This window comes from Triturus cristatus, chromosome 8 (assembly GCF_964204655.1).
Source record: "Triturus cristatus chromosome 8, aTriCri1.1, whole genome shotgun sequence".
Taxonomy (NCBI): Eukaryota; Metazoa; Chordata; class Amphibia; order Caudata; family Salamandridae; genus Triturus; species Triturus cristatus.
The window spans coordinates 1184143123-1184160539 of NC_140591.1; the positions used below are offsets into that span (position 1 = coordinate 1184143123).

The following is a 17417-nucleotide window of genomic DNA, read 5'->3' on the forward strand; positions in this document are numbered from 1 at the left end:
GTCTAATTTTTTTCAGTGTAGGATGTTCAAAAAGACCTTGGAGTTTAAACCGTGTGGCTTCTGTCACTCAGCCATGTCAGTTACGAACCCCCACATTGTGTGCCTGTGGTGGCTGCAGTGTGACCACAACCCGAAGTCGTGCTCCGACTGCCGGGCCACGGCGCCGAACGTTTTGAAGGAGCTGTCCCCAAAGCTGCTTGCGGCCTGTCGTACGGCGCCTTGGAGAAGTCGGGGATTTTGGTCCTCCTGCCGGTTTTGGTCAAGAGGAAGGTCCGAGCACCGCTCCTGAAGATCCAAGTCTTCGTCCTCCCAATCGAAATCTTTGAATTTGTTAGGTAAGAAGCACAACAAAAAACACAAGACGACTAAGCATTCTTTGACTTCGTGCAGTCTGTCACCTGACGGGACGGAGGAGTCTTGGCGTTCGAGGCCCCACTCCACTGAGCGGGTACCTGGGCCGGCTCCGAGGTTCCCTCCCTTTCCGGAGACTGGAGCAACCCCCGTCCAGTTAAAATAATTTTATGACTGCATGTGCGCCATATTTGGGCGGCCTGATCCTGCCTGCGCGCCTTTGGGCCCCGCAGGCTCAACGGAAGGAGCTCTTCTGGGTTACGCGCCGGCAGCTCCGGCCCCGGGGGCCCAAATTTCCTCCTGGATATATTCTTGAGATCTGGACCGGTCGCACCCACTTGACCTTTCCCAGTGCCGCGCTGCGCCTGACACCGAGACCCTCGACGTTGCCGCCAGCCTGAATTCTTATCCCTGACGACACGGAGCTGGTCGGGCGTCCACGAGTCTGAGACCAGTGCCAACGGAGCCTTTGGGCTTTATCGTATCCTCAGCTTTATTTAAAGGGGGTAGGATTGGAGGAAGATTGGTAGGGGATGCAGAACCCCTTAGAAGTCCCGAATGACACAGAAGAAATGGGCTGCTAATAGGAAATGTGTGATGCCAGTGGCTTGGATACCTCTGCAGAGCCTGGCATGCTTTTCCATCCTAACTGGGCTATTGAGGAAGGCACTTCCTTTGCCATGGCGGTGGGTAGAGCTGTGGAGGTGTTGGACCTGCAGCTTCCTACTGTGGCAGTCAAGACCAGTGTCTTGACAGAGGGCCTGCAGCCTGGTGTCTCAACCATGGAACTCTTGTTGCCATTTATTGGGACCTTAACGGATGTTCCTCTGGGAACCTGGTCCAAACCCAGCACAGGGGCTCCTCTAAATAGGACAATTGCCCACCACCACAACCATGCACTGGGCGACCCAGCCTGCCTCACCTCTCACCCAACCCCTGAGAGCTTGGTGATCCAAGCCTCTAATTCCTGTGGCACATTCCCTTCTGCACCCCTGGATTGGAAATCCAAGAGGCTGGATAGCTTTGGAAAGAACAAAATGTCTTCCACCAGCCTAGCATTGCGGTCAGTAAACACTGCATGCATATTGGGCTGTTACTCCCATTCCCTGTGGGAGATGGTTGAACAAATAAGGCCACAAGTCCCTGAGGAGTCCTGCGGTGTCCTCTCACATGCTGTTGTAGACAGGAGGGATGCAGCAAGGTTTACTATCCGGTGTGGCCTTGACATGGCAGACTTGCTGGACAGAATGATTTCCGCGACGGGGGGCAGTTAAACGCCACGCCTGGCTGAGAACGTCTGGATTCTGAGGGGATGTCCAAGCAAACCTGATGGACATGCCCTTTAATGGCTCTCATCTCTTCGGAGCTAGGGCGGACACAGCGCTAGAGAGCCTCAAGGAGTCACAGGCTACAGCCAAGTCCTTCGGCTTCTCAGTATCATCCCATCCTGCGTCTGCCTTTCGTGGCAATGGAAGGGCTACCGGCAGCGCCAGCCATACCCTAGTCAGAGGACCAAGCAAGTTCCACAACCTCTGGATGCCCGTGTTTGCGGTTCGGCCCGACACCATGGGTCGGGCAGTCAAAAGTCCAGTCAAGCCACAATCACCTCCCCCAACACCACTACCTCCCCCTCCACCTCCAAACCTTCCTAGTCCGATCCTCCCAGATCATGGGCATCCAGTTGGGTGGCAGGATACGCCATCATCTCCACCACTGGCGGCAAGTCACCTTGGACAGATAGGTTTTGCAAATAGTCCAACGGGGTTACTCCCTTCAAGACTGCCCTTCCTTTCATGCCTCCAGTATACGATCTGCTGACGGAGGATCACCTTGCTTTGCTTCGAGAGGAAGTCAAGGCTCTTTGCCAAAGGACCTATAAAGAGGATTCCCGGGCCAGAAATAGGCTGTGGTTGCTATTCCTACTATTTACCAGTCCCCAAGAAGGATGGAGGCTGTGTCCTATTCTGTACTTCAGAGCCCTCGACTACCTCCTCAAAAAAGAGAAGTTCAAGATGCTCACTCTTGCTCAGGTACTATCTGTCCTGGGAGACTGGATGGTATTGTTAGACTTGCAGGATGCCTATTTCCATATTCCTGTCCTGCCTGCCCATCGCTGCTACCTGTGGTTTATGGTGGGCCACGAGCATTTTCAGTTTATCTTGCTCCCCTTTGGCCTCACCAGTGCCCTTCTGATGTTCACAAAGGTGATGACGGTGGTTGCAGCTCATCTGCACCGATCAGGGGTTCCAGTATTCCCCCTATCTCGAGGATTGGCTTTTGAAGGCTGACTCGCCTCAGGCTGTTGTCTTCCACTTCTGGACTACCGCTAATCTCCTACATTCGCTGGGGTTCACTATCAACATGCTGAAGTCAAACCTGACTCCTTCTCAGATGCTCCCTTTCATCTGAGCCGTTCTGAACACTGTGCAGTTTCTGGCCTAGTCCCCAGATCAGTTCTTCATGTCTGTCAGGACTGTTCCCCTTCAGGGTCCTAGTTGTTTAAACGCATTACTGTCTGTTAACTTCATGGCTCCGCGCTTCTGGAGTGGAAAGTTGTGTAAAGTACTGATGCCAGTGCGCCAAGCTGGCTCCTATATAGACAACACAGACTTTACGGCAACGAACTCGACGCCATACAACTTCATACGGATTCGACCAACGCCACCTATCGGCACGCAGGATTACTGCTAAGAAAAATCTTCCAGATCCAGCTTGAAGTCTGGAAGTTCAGAGGTAAGGAATCTGTGGCTAGATCATGTCCCTACCAGATAAGGCATTACCGAAGGTAAGTAACTTGTCCTTCAGTACAAGACAATATAACATCAAACTTAATGGCTTCCCCTTTTGAAGTAAGGTACTGTAATATAAGGAAACTGACCGGGACCCATTTCCCCACTGCAAATTATGATTATTCAGAATGTGGGCATTGAGGATGCCAATTCTTGGTTACAATTAGTACAATAGGTAACTTTTTTTATGTTCCTGTCACATCCCTTATCCCAGAAATCATGGCTCCGTCAGATGAACACAATGCTCAAACCTTTACAATTATGTACTTTTCAAAATGTTAACATAAGATTTTTTCGGATGGATACTTCTATCTGTAGATTCTTCACCTGTTGAATCATACGAGGCATCTGACACGATCTGGATACTTCAAAGCTCAGTGATGCCAATAGGGAACACTGGCTTCATATCAGCCTGGAAGTAATGACTAGTGACATCACAAAGCCATCTAGAAGCCACCCCAGCACAACAATGTCAATTCCCTTTTCCTGTGCCTTCGTCGTATATCCATTGCTCGCTCTCTTTTCCAGAGGTTTCACATTTTTCCTCAAGTAAAACTACTAAAGTGGAGTGCTAACGAAATCTTCACCAAAGAGTTCAGGCTTCAAGCCATGTCTAAGCATGAACACAAAGACAAAGTAACAGGAAGCAAACTTGTTCATGGCACTAGCCTGCAATGAAAAAAGAGGCAGGTGTTGATCCCAGCCCCACTTTCGATCTACTTCCTTTCGCTCCTTGGGCAAGGGTTAAAAGCACAGGAACATAAGAAGCACTCAACAAAAGGTAAGACTCTTAGACACCCTCTGGTTCCAACAGGATTTTCATCCTCGGAGCCGGACTTGGTCATCGTGGTGCCATCGGATTGGACTTGCCCCTTCCCCTTCCTTTGTCTCCCCCCTCCAGGGACAGCACTCGCAGCTGGCACTCTAACCCATTCTGCCAGAGAATTCCCTGGTGATGTTACCGCCCTAGTCTGACTCTCCGACCCCAGAATCTGATCCAGTGCTGACGCCGCGGCTGGCTTCACCCCCAAAGCTGCTGCCTCTCCAACTGTCCTCTATTTTGAGTGTGCCTAATTCAAAACCACTAGTGCCATTTTGGAACCCCTCCTTGTGTCTGATCCAGTGCCAGAACACAGGTTGAGGAGAGAGGTCCAAAGGCTCTCGGAGAAAGAATCACACTGACAAACAATGGCCCTATCTTAAGGCCAAACAATCCACAAGGTCTTCTGCTCCGATCCCTCAATCTATATGGGACTGGACCAAGGTCCTCAAGTCAAATGGTAGACTTTACATCCATTACCTCGGCCAGGGCGTGGACCCCTCACCTGAGGTGGAGATTAAGTTCTCTTCCGGTCCTCCACTTCCTGAAAGCAAATACTTCAAAACGTTGGTGAAGAAGGCAGCAGGGGTCTTGGAGTTACAACTCTTCAAGACTGGTATCGTAACTTTTCTGAGAAGCCCATTGAACAGAGAATCTATATACGCTGCGGTCAAACTGGTCTCAGGAACTAAAAGAAAAAACACATTTCTCCAACCTTGAAAGCTTTGAACTGGCTACCCTATGAGGTAAGAATACACCTAAAGATCGTCTGCATGACCCACAAAGCCCTGCATAGCAATACCCCCAGCTACTCCGCACGAAAACTTGAGCGTTCAGGAGGATGCAGACTATTTGCGTAGTGCGAGATCATTACTACTGAAACCGCAATCCTTCCACAAAAGAGAACTGATTGCAGAGCATTCTCGGGGATCGCTCCGAAGATTTGGAACTCCCTTCCTCCAGTGTTTTGCGAAATCTCTTCCTTAACCTCCTTCAAAAAAGAAGTAAAACTGTTCCTAATGAACAAATTCACATCCTAAGAGTTTAATTTTATGATGACTGCCAGTATCCTATGCTACCCTTGTACTACTGTCTACCTGTTTTGTACTGATTGACGTATATCGCATGTATGTATACTACCTCAACCACCTAATATGTAATAACCTGTGTATTGTAAAGCGCTCTGATTCCCTCGTGGATCATTCCTTAATAACTACTAGTCTCCTATGCCACCCATATACTCCTATCTACCACTTTTGTACTGAATGGCACAACAACTGTATACTGTAAAGCCCTCTGATACCCCCGTGGGTCATGTTCGTGCTATATAAAACTTTATAAATAAATAAAAAATAAATAAACCTAGAAGTTTGTACCAGGAAACATTTCTCTTCTGGAAGTATGGTGTTACAATCTTTAAACGTGCCTTTCCTCTTGGCAAGATATGCTCATGCTCTGTGACATGAGGACTGTTGGTTCCTCATGTCCCGGATAACCTTAAGGCTAATTTTTCTGAGGTCATTAAGAATGAATAAAATCAGGCCTGGACATTGCAGCAGCTTGCGCTATGCAAGTCCTCTGTCTGGGTGCACCATCGTGCTTGACTTTGACGTTAGGGTTTTTCACAAATATGCAAGCCACTCTAATGGACCTTCCATTTGACAGTGCCCACCTGTTTAGGGATAAAGCAGATTCTTCCCTGTAGAAGTTTAAGGCTTGTAAAACTATGGCTGATTCCCTAGGTTTCCAACAACAGCCTCAGCAGGACTACATGCAATTTCACTGCTTACAGGGCTTTTCAAGGAGCTTCAACGTTTGTCAGCGGCAAGCCGCTCAACTACAGTCACAACAGCCCCAAAAATCGTTCGTCAGGCAGTGTAGTGCAGAGCCAGAAGTATGGGCCGATGAACCCAGAATTCATGTCTCTCTTCCATCTCCTCTTCCCCTGCACCCCAGGGAAAGGAGGACTAGGCTGCTCTTACCAGTGCACCAGGAGCCAGTAGGAGGCCAGGTTTCCTCCTTTCTACCACCCGGAAGGCAATTACTTTAGACCTTTCGGTCCTACAATGAACAGAAAGGTGGTATACCCTCCTCTTCCTATAGGCTCCTCCCCTATCTGATCATCTTCCCATCTTGCAGCAGGAGGTGGCAGTGGTGTTGGTAGAGGAAATTGGACAAGTATGGTATTCATAATACTACCTTGTTCCCCAGAAGGATGGCAGTCAGCGTCCAATCCTACACATCATAATCCTGAACTTTTACCTCAGGAAGGGAAAGTTTGAGATGCTAATCCTAGCTCAGTTCCCCTTGGCATTGGAAGCAGGAGAATTGTTGGCGTCACTCAGAACGCAGGACACATACTTTCACTTTCAGATCTTGTGGTCGCATCAGAAGTATGTTTGTTTCGTGTTGGGCTCCACCCATTACCATTTCACCATACTCCCATTCGGCTTAACTTCAGCACCTCAGGTATTCACCAAGGTGGTGGTAGCACATCTCAGAAGGTTGGGGATTCTGGTTTTCAAGTACTTGGAAGACTTGCTGGTCAAGGTTGAGTCGCTAGAGGCGGTGATGCACTGTCTGATTTTAGTTGCAGCTTTGCTGTTTGTCCAGAACTTTTTAAATTAACATGCCAATATCTAACCCTTGAGCCATCCCATTGTCTCCTGTTCATAGGGGTTCTTCTGGACTGCCCTTCTCTGTGCTTTAGCTTCTCAGAGGAACCAAGACTTGGATCCGGAAGATGGCTCCATCCTTGCTGGAAGGTGCGTGAGTTCCAATCCTGGTGATGTTACTCCTGCTAGACCTGCTGACTTATTATATTATCCTGGCTATGCATGCATGTTGACATGAGGGCTAGTGCTGCCTCCGCAGGCAGTGGTTTCAACATGGTGGAAGATTTGTCGGACCCCTCATGATGGCCATCCAGGACGCTGTGGAGGATGTGATCTTGTGGGGGAACGAGGAGAACCTTCTCTAAGGGAAGTCTTTCTAGTCCCCTTTAGCCACGGCCACAGAAGTGATGGATGCCTCCACCCCAGGGTGTGGATCCCATTTGAAGGGGTTGGAGATCAGGGACCTCTGAATATCAACCTGGCACTTTGCCCTTCTCTGTTCACTGTTGATTTGTCCAGATTTTGTCGGACCATACAACCAAAAGGTGGTATACAAACAAACAGGGGGAGTAGGTTCTCAATTACTTTGTCACTAGGCAGTTAGACTATGGTCCTAGGCACACCATCAAGGATTTGGTTGTCTGACAATCACCTGTCAGGATAGCTAGCAGCCCAAGTCGGTGTTATCATACTGAACACAAGTGGAGTCTTCTACCAGAGGCATTCCTTGATATTTGTGCCCTGTGGGGCACTACTCAGATGAAGCCCTGCAGTATCTGTTGGGAGCCTCTGGCGATGTTTCTGTTGAGGTGTTAGTTTCAGCTTCCCTATGCCCCCTACCCCCACCTACAAAAAACCAAATAACATGACTTTGATTCTTCTTGTTCTGAAAGAGGGTTTGCCAACACCAGGCCCATCTCATTCTTATTGCCCTGGACTGGCAAAGAAGTGTGTGTTATGCAGACCTTTTACACCTCTCCCTGTGTCCCTCACTTCAGCTACCTCCCATGGCGGATTTTCTCACCCATTCGGAGGGGATGATTCTACATACCAATCTGAAGAGCCTTCTCTTCCATGCCTGTAGATTAAGCAGGAACGCCAAATCTCCTTTCAGATGCTGTTGGAGGTGGTGGATATCATCTTATCAGCTTGTTGACCCTCCACAAAATCTCTATACTCTGGGAGATGGAAGAGCTTTGTCTTGTGGTGTGTGGATAACAACTTAGATACCAGACTGTCAGAGGTTCTCCAGGTTCCACTCTCTCTAGCTCGGAGAGGGTATGTGGTTGGGCGCTGTCATGGGGTATGTGGCAGCGTTGTCGGTATTCCTCTTTCTCCCAGACCAGCCTTCTCCATTCATGCCTCTTATTGTGATGGTGTTCCTTAGTTTACCTAGTTTGTATCCCCAAACTCCTTTTGTTATGCACAATTGGGACCTGACCCTTCTTCTCACCTTTTATATGGTGTCTTCTTTTGAGCCTCTTAACAGTTGCCTGTCTTTTTAGTTACTATTACTTTGGCAAGTCAGGTCAGTGAATTGTACGCTCTAATTACCTGTCTGCCGATCTCGCCCTTTTTCCCCCTATCAGCTGGCATTGTGAACCACGGCTGGTCACTCCCTTTCACCTGACTCATCCATTGCCCTTCCATCATTCTATTCCCCGCTCCAACCCACGAAGGAGGATGACTGACTGAATCACCTAGATCCTAGGCGGGCAGTTAGTTTCTTTCTTGACTGGGAAACAAGTTCTTCGTTGGCTACTTTCGCAGTAGTATAGTGAGGTCCAAGCACACCAGAACCAGACGCTATCCCACTGGATCATTCTCTGTAGCAAAATGTTTTCTACCCTTCACACAAAGGAATGGCCTGAGGGAATCGGAACCCAATTCATCAGGGGCAAGCCATCGTCTTTGGGTCTTGCAAGAGGTATTTACAATGCAGAGATGTGTAGGGCAGCAATGTGGGCGCCTTTGTACAACTTCACAAAACACTACTGTTTGGACTCGAAGGTGCACTTCTACCGATCTGTACCTCAAGATTTCCTTAGCTGACCATCCGTTCGCTCGCTTTCTGGGAATGGTTTACTTGGGAATCTATTTAGCAGGTGAGGAATCTGCAGCTAGAAGTATCCATCAGAAGAAAAAGTTACTTCCCTTCAGTAACTATCTTTCTGATGGCACTAAATCTACCTGCAGATTCTTCATTCATCTCACCCACCTTCCCTAGTCTGATGGATGGATGGATGGATGTGCAGGAAATAAATGAATAAGGTTCCAGTTAGAGCTTGGCATTCTTCTGTATCTTACTGATGTTGCTCCCTCGGTTTGCCTTAAAGACACGAAAATAATGGATGGAAACTGAGGTTGTTTTTCTGGGTTGGGCACTGTATGGCTTTGGTGACGTCACTGGGCATCACTTATGTTTCTTATACGAAGCCAGTGCCTCCTGCCGGTGCCATAGAGCTCTAAAGTTTCCAGATCCAGTCTGGTGTCTGTGATTATTCAATAGGTGAGGAATCTGCAGGTAGACATATCCATCAGAACGATTGCTACAAAAGGTAAGTAGCAGTTTTTTTGGTGATTGTAATGTAGGTTTATTTGTTCATTAAGCTATGATAATTAGCTTTTTTGTTTGTTCTCTTCTGATTCATGATTAGGTATCCAGCCTGTGCCTCTACAAACAATTACCAATGAGAATCCGGCAGGACCAAGTCTGGGAACCATTCCGCAAGCACGATATATGTTAGTAATGCTGAACATGTTGACCTTGCAGCATGGAGCCAACAGCTTGAACCTTCTTCTCAACTCTGGCATGCTGGCGTTATCCCAGACAACTCTTCGATTGATTGGTAACTGGAAACTGTTTGCAAGTCTTAGTATGAAAGTAAATTGCAAATGTGATGTGTAAAACTATATTACCAGATTTTTCATTGAGTTTTTTGGGTGCAAAGCCTGCAATTTGCAAAATTGAAGGCGTGGTTTGTACAATGGGTTCTTTACGATCTGCTAAACAGCACATTGTGAGTCCTAGTGATTAGGCAGGAAGAGAGGGCATCCTCAGAGACTCTGGTATCCATTTGCAAATTGGACGCTGTCCATGGTGAAGAGCTTCCAGTTTGTGAATGTCATGTGCCGGCATCTGGGAGGGTAGAACACAACACAGTCCCTCTGTTATCTCTACACTTTATGCCTGATTTTTTCAACAGTTTTAATGGTCAAGAGGCTGCCATGCTGGCAAATATGTGAATGCAGGAATTGACGAATGATGTCCCTCACAGGCCTCATCATTGCGTTCACAATGATTTGTAAATCAGATGTATGCCTTGTTATTAATGTTGTAGAAGTTCTGTTAATCCTAACGGATCCCATTTTTTTAAAACACTTTATTTTCCATTTTGTGAACATCTTTCAAAAGATGCGTATGAGCAACCTCGTTCACCACTGAGTACAGAGTCATCATCGCAAAATCAACATGTGCATTTTAACATTTCAATAAAAGCTGTTTGAATACAACAGTGCTGTAGCTGCATCCCCCACAGGGCCACCTCCTGCCTCTAACCCATTTCGTATCCCAGTGACACCAGGTACCCTACATATTTAGCCATCTTGATCAAACATTGAAGGCAGCGTAGAATTGCGGATGGCATGCTACACGGAGTTCGTTGGCAGCGTAAGAAAATGTCACCCCACTCCCTCTGGAACAATGCCGTCGTCTGGTTGCGAGTTAGTGGCCTGTTTAGTAGCCTCCACATAAGAACGGAATGGGCCCCATATGTCCCTGGGGCGGGAAGAGTGGGCATAATACCAGCATAGGTCTCGGAATTTACATTGCAATATGCCAGGCTGTTTAGCCAATCTTGTACTTTAGGTACTGTTCTCCTGCCCCAATGGATGGCGACCTCTCTTTTCGCCAGTAGGAGACCCAGTGATGCGAACTGCCTGATCCCCTTAGGGAAATTCACTGTGTATCCCTGCAGGGCCACCTCCGGGGTTGGAACGAGGGGCAAGCCAACCATCTTCCCTAGTGTGAAATGGATATTTTCCCAATAAGTCTGTTGTCAGGACATGTCCATGCAAGATGTGCGAAGTCGGCATGTGGCACAGCGCATTTCAGGCACGTATGTGGTCTAGATGAGTCTATCCTATGCGCTTTAGCGGGAGTGAAGTAGACCCGACGAAGAAATTTACAATGAAGCAGTTTGTGCCTACTGTTAAGTGAGACTTCTTTAGTGACTGCACAACACTTGGCCCATTGGTCGTCTGTTATTGGGCGGCCTAAGTCTATCTCCCATTCGTTGCGGAGCTTGACGTCACTTACCGGCCTCATATTAGCGCAAGCTTTATATAATTTAAATATGACATGCTGTGAGAAAGTGCCATCTTTCTTGCATGGTATGCCCCGACTTTTTGCTGAATTGCTGAATGTACTTTGACTGAGTGTGCCCTGGACTCCTGCCAATCAGGTGCCCAGGGCCTATGTTCCTTCCCATAAACCTAAAACCCCAAATTGGCAAACCCTGGCCGCATGTCAGCCCCTGGTAAATGGTACCCTAGGTACCCAGGGCCTTGTGACCAGGGAAGGCCTCTAAGGGCTGCAGCACTTATTGTGCCACCCTTAGAGGCCCTGTACCCTAACACAAACACACTGCCCTTGCAGGTTGAGTGTCTGGGTACAAGACAAAACAGAGAGTCGACATGGCACACATCCCTGTGTGCCATGCCACAACCTCAACTGCCCTGGCATACATCAGCCACCCCTATAGCTGTGTGCCCTATGCCAGTGGTGTGGGCACAGGAGCATGAGCCCTGTGCCCCTACAGTACCCAGGTACATTCCTGGGCATTGTAAGTGCAGTGCTGCCTTTTAAGAGTACATGGTGCTGAGAGCTCGTCAAACACGAACTCCACAGCACCATAATGGCAACACTGAAGACTGAGAAGTTTGATATCAAACTTCTCAGCACATTAAATCCCACACTGGCATCAGTGCGGGTTTAATGTACAATGCACTACAGAGGGCATCTTGGAGATGCCCCCTGAAACCTAACCTACAAATCTGAAAGAAACACGTTAGTTAGATTCCTCACCTTAGAATATCCCCAGGCGTCAGACTGGATCCGGAAGATTTTTCGTCAGCAATACCCCTTGCGCGTCGCTAGGCGTCGTCTGCGGCTCCGCGTCCGTCGTCGGCGTCGTGCGCCGGAATGACGTCGTCGGAGTACTTGGACGCCGCCCTCGCGCGCTGACGTCAGTTCTTCTTTTTTCCGCGCCAGTAAGCGCAGATCCGGGAGAGCTACCCCTTTAGTCAATTTTTGACTAACTTTTTGATCCTTTTTGATCCTGTCTATTGACACCGGTGCCGGTAGGATGCCTGGGTTTAAAGCCTGTACGGACTGTAGCCGATTGATGTCGGTTACGGACCATCACCGCCGGTGCCTGTACTGTTTGGGCCTCGACCACGACGCGGAGTCGTGCTCGGACTGTAAGGCCCTGACCTCGAAGGCTAGACGGGAGCGGTCCCGTAAGCTTCTCGAGATTCGCCACTCGGCTCCGCGCGCCTCTCGATCCCGGTCCAGGAGGAGGTCCAAGGATCGGTCGCGGAGCCGCAGCCGACGTCACCATCGGTCGTCGGGATCAAAGTCTTCGGGTAAGTCGAAGCATTCCAAGAAGTCCAAGAGACGACATCGCTCTTCGGACTCCCCTCGCCGGTCGCGCGACTCGGTCGAGGGTCAGGGTGGTTCCACCCCCGCGGCTCCGGCGGAGCCGCAGGCGCCGCGTCCGTCCCCATACCCTCCGGTCCCTGGGACTAACGCGACGCCGGCGGAAGTCAGTGCCTTCCTCTCGGCCATGAGGAACCTGGCTCCGCCGTCGGTGCCCGCTGGTGCGCCTTCGGGCCCCGCGGACCCGACTGGGCTGCCTTGCCAGCCGGCGGCTCCGGCCCCGGCGCTGTTGACGGCTCCGGCCTCGACGCCGCAAGCGCCCGAGGGACCCGTTCTCGAGTCCCCGTCGACGCCGGTCAACCTTGTCACTCCTCCACCGGCGTCGACTCCGGTTCCACCCCCGACGCCGACGTCGACTCCGCTCGACGCCGTACCCCAGTTTAGTCCCGGTCCGGGCCCGGCGCCGGTCCGGCGTCGATGGACGCCGAGATCGACGCCGCTAGAGACACATTTTGTCTACCGCCCGGCTCCGTTACTTTCTCCTCTACACCAGGAGTCGGATGATGGGGACTACTGGGAGGGATCCGAGGATCCTATGGCCCATCAGGCCCAACTGTCCCAGGACTGGGCAGATGAACTGTGGGAGGCCAGTGGTCTGGATACCTCGCCAGACACTGGATTCATCTCTCCTCCGACTGTGGCTTCGGAGGAGGGTGCTGCTTTCTCCGTGGTGCTGCGCAAGGCGGCCGCAGCCCTTGGGCTCGAGCTACCTGCCATGGCTGTGAGGACGAACGTCCTCACAGAGGTGCTTCAGTCTGCAGCAAGCTCCACTGAGCCTCTGCTGCCGTTCAATGAAGCCCTCACTGACGTTCTCCAGGGCACCTGGTCCAAGCCCTCCACAGTTCCTCCTGTGGACAGGAACGTTGCCAGGCGCCACCGCCCTGCTCCGGGCGACCCCAGTTTTCTGTCCCAACACCCTACCCCTGAGAGCCTGGTTATCCAGGCCTCCACCTCCCAATCCTCTTTCCCGACCGCCCTGCCGGACCGGGATTCCAAGAGACTGGAGCAGTTTGGCAAGAAACTGTTCTCATCCCTTAGTTTGGGCCTGCGGTCTTTGAACACCGCTTGTTTCTTGGACCGTTATTCCCACTCTCTGTGGGATGCGGTGGAGGACGCGCTGCCCCTGTGTCCGGAGGAGGTCCGGACACGACTTACCCAGGCTCTGGCCGATGGGAGGGATGCCGCGCGACATGCCATACGTTGTGGGCTTGACACCACGGACTCGCTGGGTAGGGCCATTTCCACCACTGTGGCGCTTCGACGTCACGCCTGGCTGCGGTCCACGTCGTTTACCGGCGATGTCCAGAGCACTCTCATGGACATGCCGTTTGATGGCACTCGCCTGTTTGGCGAGAAGGCGGACAGTGCGCTGAACCGCTTTAAGGACTCCCGGGCTACGGCCAAGTCCTTGGGCCTCTCGGCCCCGCGGTCGCAATCTTCCGCTTTTTGCCCCTTTCGTGGCCAAGGAAGGGGTGCCTCCTCACGTGCGCCTAGCCACCAGCCACCAGCCGCAGAACCAACCTGCGCGCGGTCGCGGACGTGGTTTCCGCCGAGGCGGATCTGGAGGACGACGAGGTCAGCCCACATCCACCCCGGCAGCATCCGCCTCAAAGCCTTCCTAGTCCGAGCTTTCAGGCCCATTCCACGCCAGTGGGCGGCAGAGTTTGCCATCACCTGCTCCACTGGCGGTCCATCACATCGGACAGGTGGGTGCTGCAAATCGTCCGAAGGGGCTACTCCCTCCCCTTCGAGACGACCCCTCCAGCCATGCCACCGCAGCACCACCGTATCTCGGGGGATCATTTGCATCTTCTCCACGAGGAGGTTTCCGCCCTCTTGGCCAAGGGGGCCGTCGAGCGCGTTCCGAGCCCAGAAGTAGGTCGTGGTTGTTATTCCCACTACTTTCTGGTTCCCAAGAAGGGCAAAGGGGGCCTCCGCCCTATCTTGGACCTTCGGAACGTCAATGCCTTCCTCCAGAAGGAAAGGTTCAAGATGTTGACTTTGGCTCAGGTTCTAGCTGCCCTAGACCCCGGAGACTGGATGGTAGCATTGGACTTGCAGGACGCTTATTTAAACATCCCCGTCCTGCCGGCCCACCGGCGTTACCTGCGGTTCACGGTGGGCCAAGAGCACTTTCAGTTGCTCCCCTTCGGCCTCACCAGTGCCCCTCGGGTGTTCACGAAAGTGATGGCGGTGGTCGCAGCTCATCTGCGCAGATCAGGGGTTCCAGTCTTCCCCTATCTCGACGACTGGTTGTTGAAGGCGGGCTCGCCCCAGGCAGTCGTCTCCCACCTCCAGACTACGGCGGATCTCCTGCATTTGCTGGGGTTTTCCATCAACGTGCCGAAGTCACACCTGAGTCCCCCTCTCAGAAGCTCCTCTTCATCGGAGCGGTTCTCGATTCGGCGCAGTTCCGGGTCTATCCACCGGAACAGCGGGTCCGGGATATACAGGCCCTGATTCCCATCTTTCGGCCTCTATCCTGGGTTTCGGTCAGGCTAGTGTTGCGGCTTCTGGGGCTGATGGCCTCCTGCATCCTACTAGTGCATCACGCCAGGCGGCGCATGCGGGCTCTGCAGTGGGACCTGAAGTTTCAGTGGGCCCAGCATCACGGCAACCTGTCCGACCATGTCTTGATCTTGGAGGGCACTGCACAGCAGTTGCAGTGGTGGCTCACGGACCGCGATTGGGTCATGGGCAGGAGCCTCTCCCTTCCCCAACCGGAGCATGTCGTAGTGACGGATGCGTCCCTCCTGGGATGGGGTGGCCATATGGGAGAGGCGGAGATCAGTGGCCTCTGGTCTCCGGCGGAGTCTCGTCTCCACATCAACCTGTTGGAGTTGAGAGCGATCCGACTTGCACTGAAAGCCTTCCTTCCCTCTGTCAGGGGCAGTGTCGTGCAGGTGTTCACGGACAACACCACCGCCATGTGGTATTGCAACAAACAGGGCGGGGTGGGGTCGTGGACCCTTTGTCAGGAGGCTCTGCGCCTCTGGACGTGGCTGGAACACCAGGCCGTCACCCTAGTGGTTCAACATCTGGCGGGCTCTCTGAACGCCAGAGCGGACGAACTCAGCCGCCGGTGCATGATGGATCACGAATGGCGTCTGAACTCCGAAGTGGCGCAAGGTCTCTTTCAGCAGTGGGGAGAGCCTTGGTTAGATCTATTCGCCACCGAAGAGAACGCGCAATGTCAGCAGTTCTGCGCGTTGGAATTTCCAAGGCGGCACTCGCTCGGCGACGCTTTTCGTCACAAGTGGAGTTGCGGTCTGTTGTACGCCTTTCCGCCTATACCACTTTTGCCCAGAGTGCTGAAGAAGATCAGGCACGACCGGGCCCAAGTCATCTTGATGGCTCCGGATTGGTCACGAAGATACTGGTATCCCGAGCTACTCAGTATGTTGACCGATCCCCCGATACGTCTGCCCCTTCGGGAGGATCTTCTGTCGCAGCAGCAGGGGACGGTCCTCCACCCGAACCTGTCCAGCCTCCACCTCCATGCGTGGAGATTGAGCGGCGGCAGTTGATGCCATTTGACTTGCCTCCTGAAGTCTGTGATATCATTCTGGCAGCCAGGCGTCCCTCCACAAAGACGGTATACGCCTGCCGGTGGAACAAATTTGTGGCATGGTGCACAGCAAAGGCTGTGTATCCCCTTTCCGCCCCTCTTTCTGAGGTTCTCCTCTTTCTTCTTTCAATGGCCCGGCAGGGCTCTGCCCTGGGCACCCTGAAAGGTTATCTTGCTGCCATCTCTGCCTTCTTGCGGCTTCCTGATCAGCCTTCTCTTTTCAAGTCCCCTATGATTACACGCTTCCTAAAAGGCATTACTCACACGTTCCCTCCTGTCCCTTTTGTAATGCCTCAGTGGGACTTGAATCTGGTCTTGACATTCCTGATGTGCGCTCCCTTCGAGCCTCTTCACAATTGTCCTCTTCGTCTTCTGACTCTTAAGACTGCTTTTCTGGTAGCCATCACCTCGGCTAGACGGGTGAGTGAGCTCCAGGCTTTATCTTCAAAGCCTCCTTTTCTGTCTGTTCATCCGGACAAGGTTGTCCTTCGGCCTCGTCCCTCCTTTCTTCCGAAAGTGGTGACTCCATTTCATCTTGGGCAGTCTGTCACCTTGCCCACCTTCTTTCCGCCTCCGCATCCTTCCAAAGAGGAAGAGAGGCTCCACCGTCTGGACCCAAAACGTGCGCTCTCCTTTTATTTGGACCGCACAAAGCAGTTCCGGGTGGACGACCAACTTTTCGTTGGATACGTGGGTGCTAAGAAGGGGAAAGCTGTGCACAAACGGACCATCTCTCGGTGGGTCGTTTTGTGCATCAAAATTTGTTACTCTTTGGCAAAAAAGGACCCTCCTGTTGGGCTGCGCGCCCATTCTACTCGGGCCACAGCGGCTACTACTGTCTTGGGACGGGGAGTCCCTTTGCAGGACATCTGTCAGGCGGCGACGTGGGCTTCGCTACACACGTTTGCCAGGCATTATTGCCTTGACAGCCAAGTCCGGAGGGATGGCTTCTTTGGCCGTTCTGTCCTCCAGGACTTTCTGGTGTGATCTTGGTTCGCAGACCCACCACCGGGGATGGTATTGCTTGGGTATCTATTCTAAGGTGAGGAATCTAACTAACGTGTTTCTTTCAGATGAACAAGTTACTTACCTTCGGTAACGATGTATCTGTAAGAAACGTTAGTTAGTTAGATTCCTCACCGACCCACCCATCCTCCCCGTTCTGCTAACTGACATCTAGGGTTAAGGTTATCCTTTTCAGGCCCCTAGATTTTATTTTTGGCACCAGTGTCGGTCTTTGCATGGCTCTGCGTTCCTGGCGCGGAAGGCTATGTACAAGAACTGACGTCAGTGCGCGAGGGCGGCGTCCAAGTACTCCGACGACGTCATTCCGGCGCACGACGCCGACAACTGACGCGGAGCCGCAGACGACGCCTAGCGACGCGCAAGGGGTATTGCTGACGAAAAATCTTCCGGATCCAGTCAGACGCCTGGGGATATTCTAAGGTGAGGAATCTAACTAACTAATGTTTCTTACAGATACATCGTTACCGAAGGTAAGTAACTTGTTCTCCACGTCTTGTCTGGGAGGCTGCCTAGAGTGCCACACAGCAGA

At 51.7% G+C, this 17417-nt stretch overlaps 1 protein-coding gene across 1 annotated transcript in view; it reads left to right on the forward strand.

Annotated features, from left to right (window-relative positions):
• The window catches only part of LOC146805589 (E3 ubiquitin-protein ligase HERC2-like), a 1563844-nt gene that overhangs the window by 411325 nt on the left and 1135102 nt on the right, over positions 1-17417 (forward strand). The window contains 1 exon segment of the mRNA XM_085622871.1: positions 9233-9424. Within this exon segment, the coding sequence (XP_085478997.1) occupies positions 9233-9424 (192 nt within the window).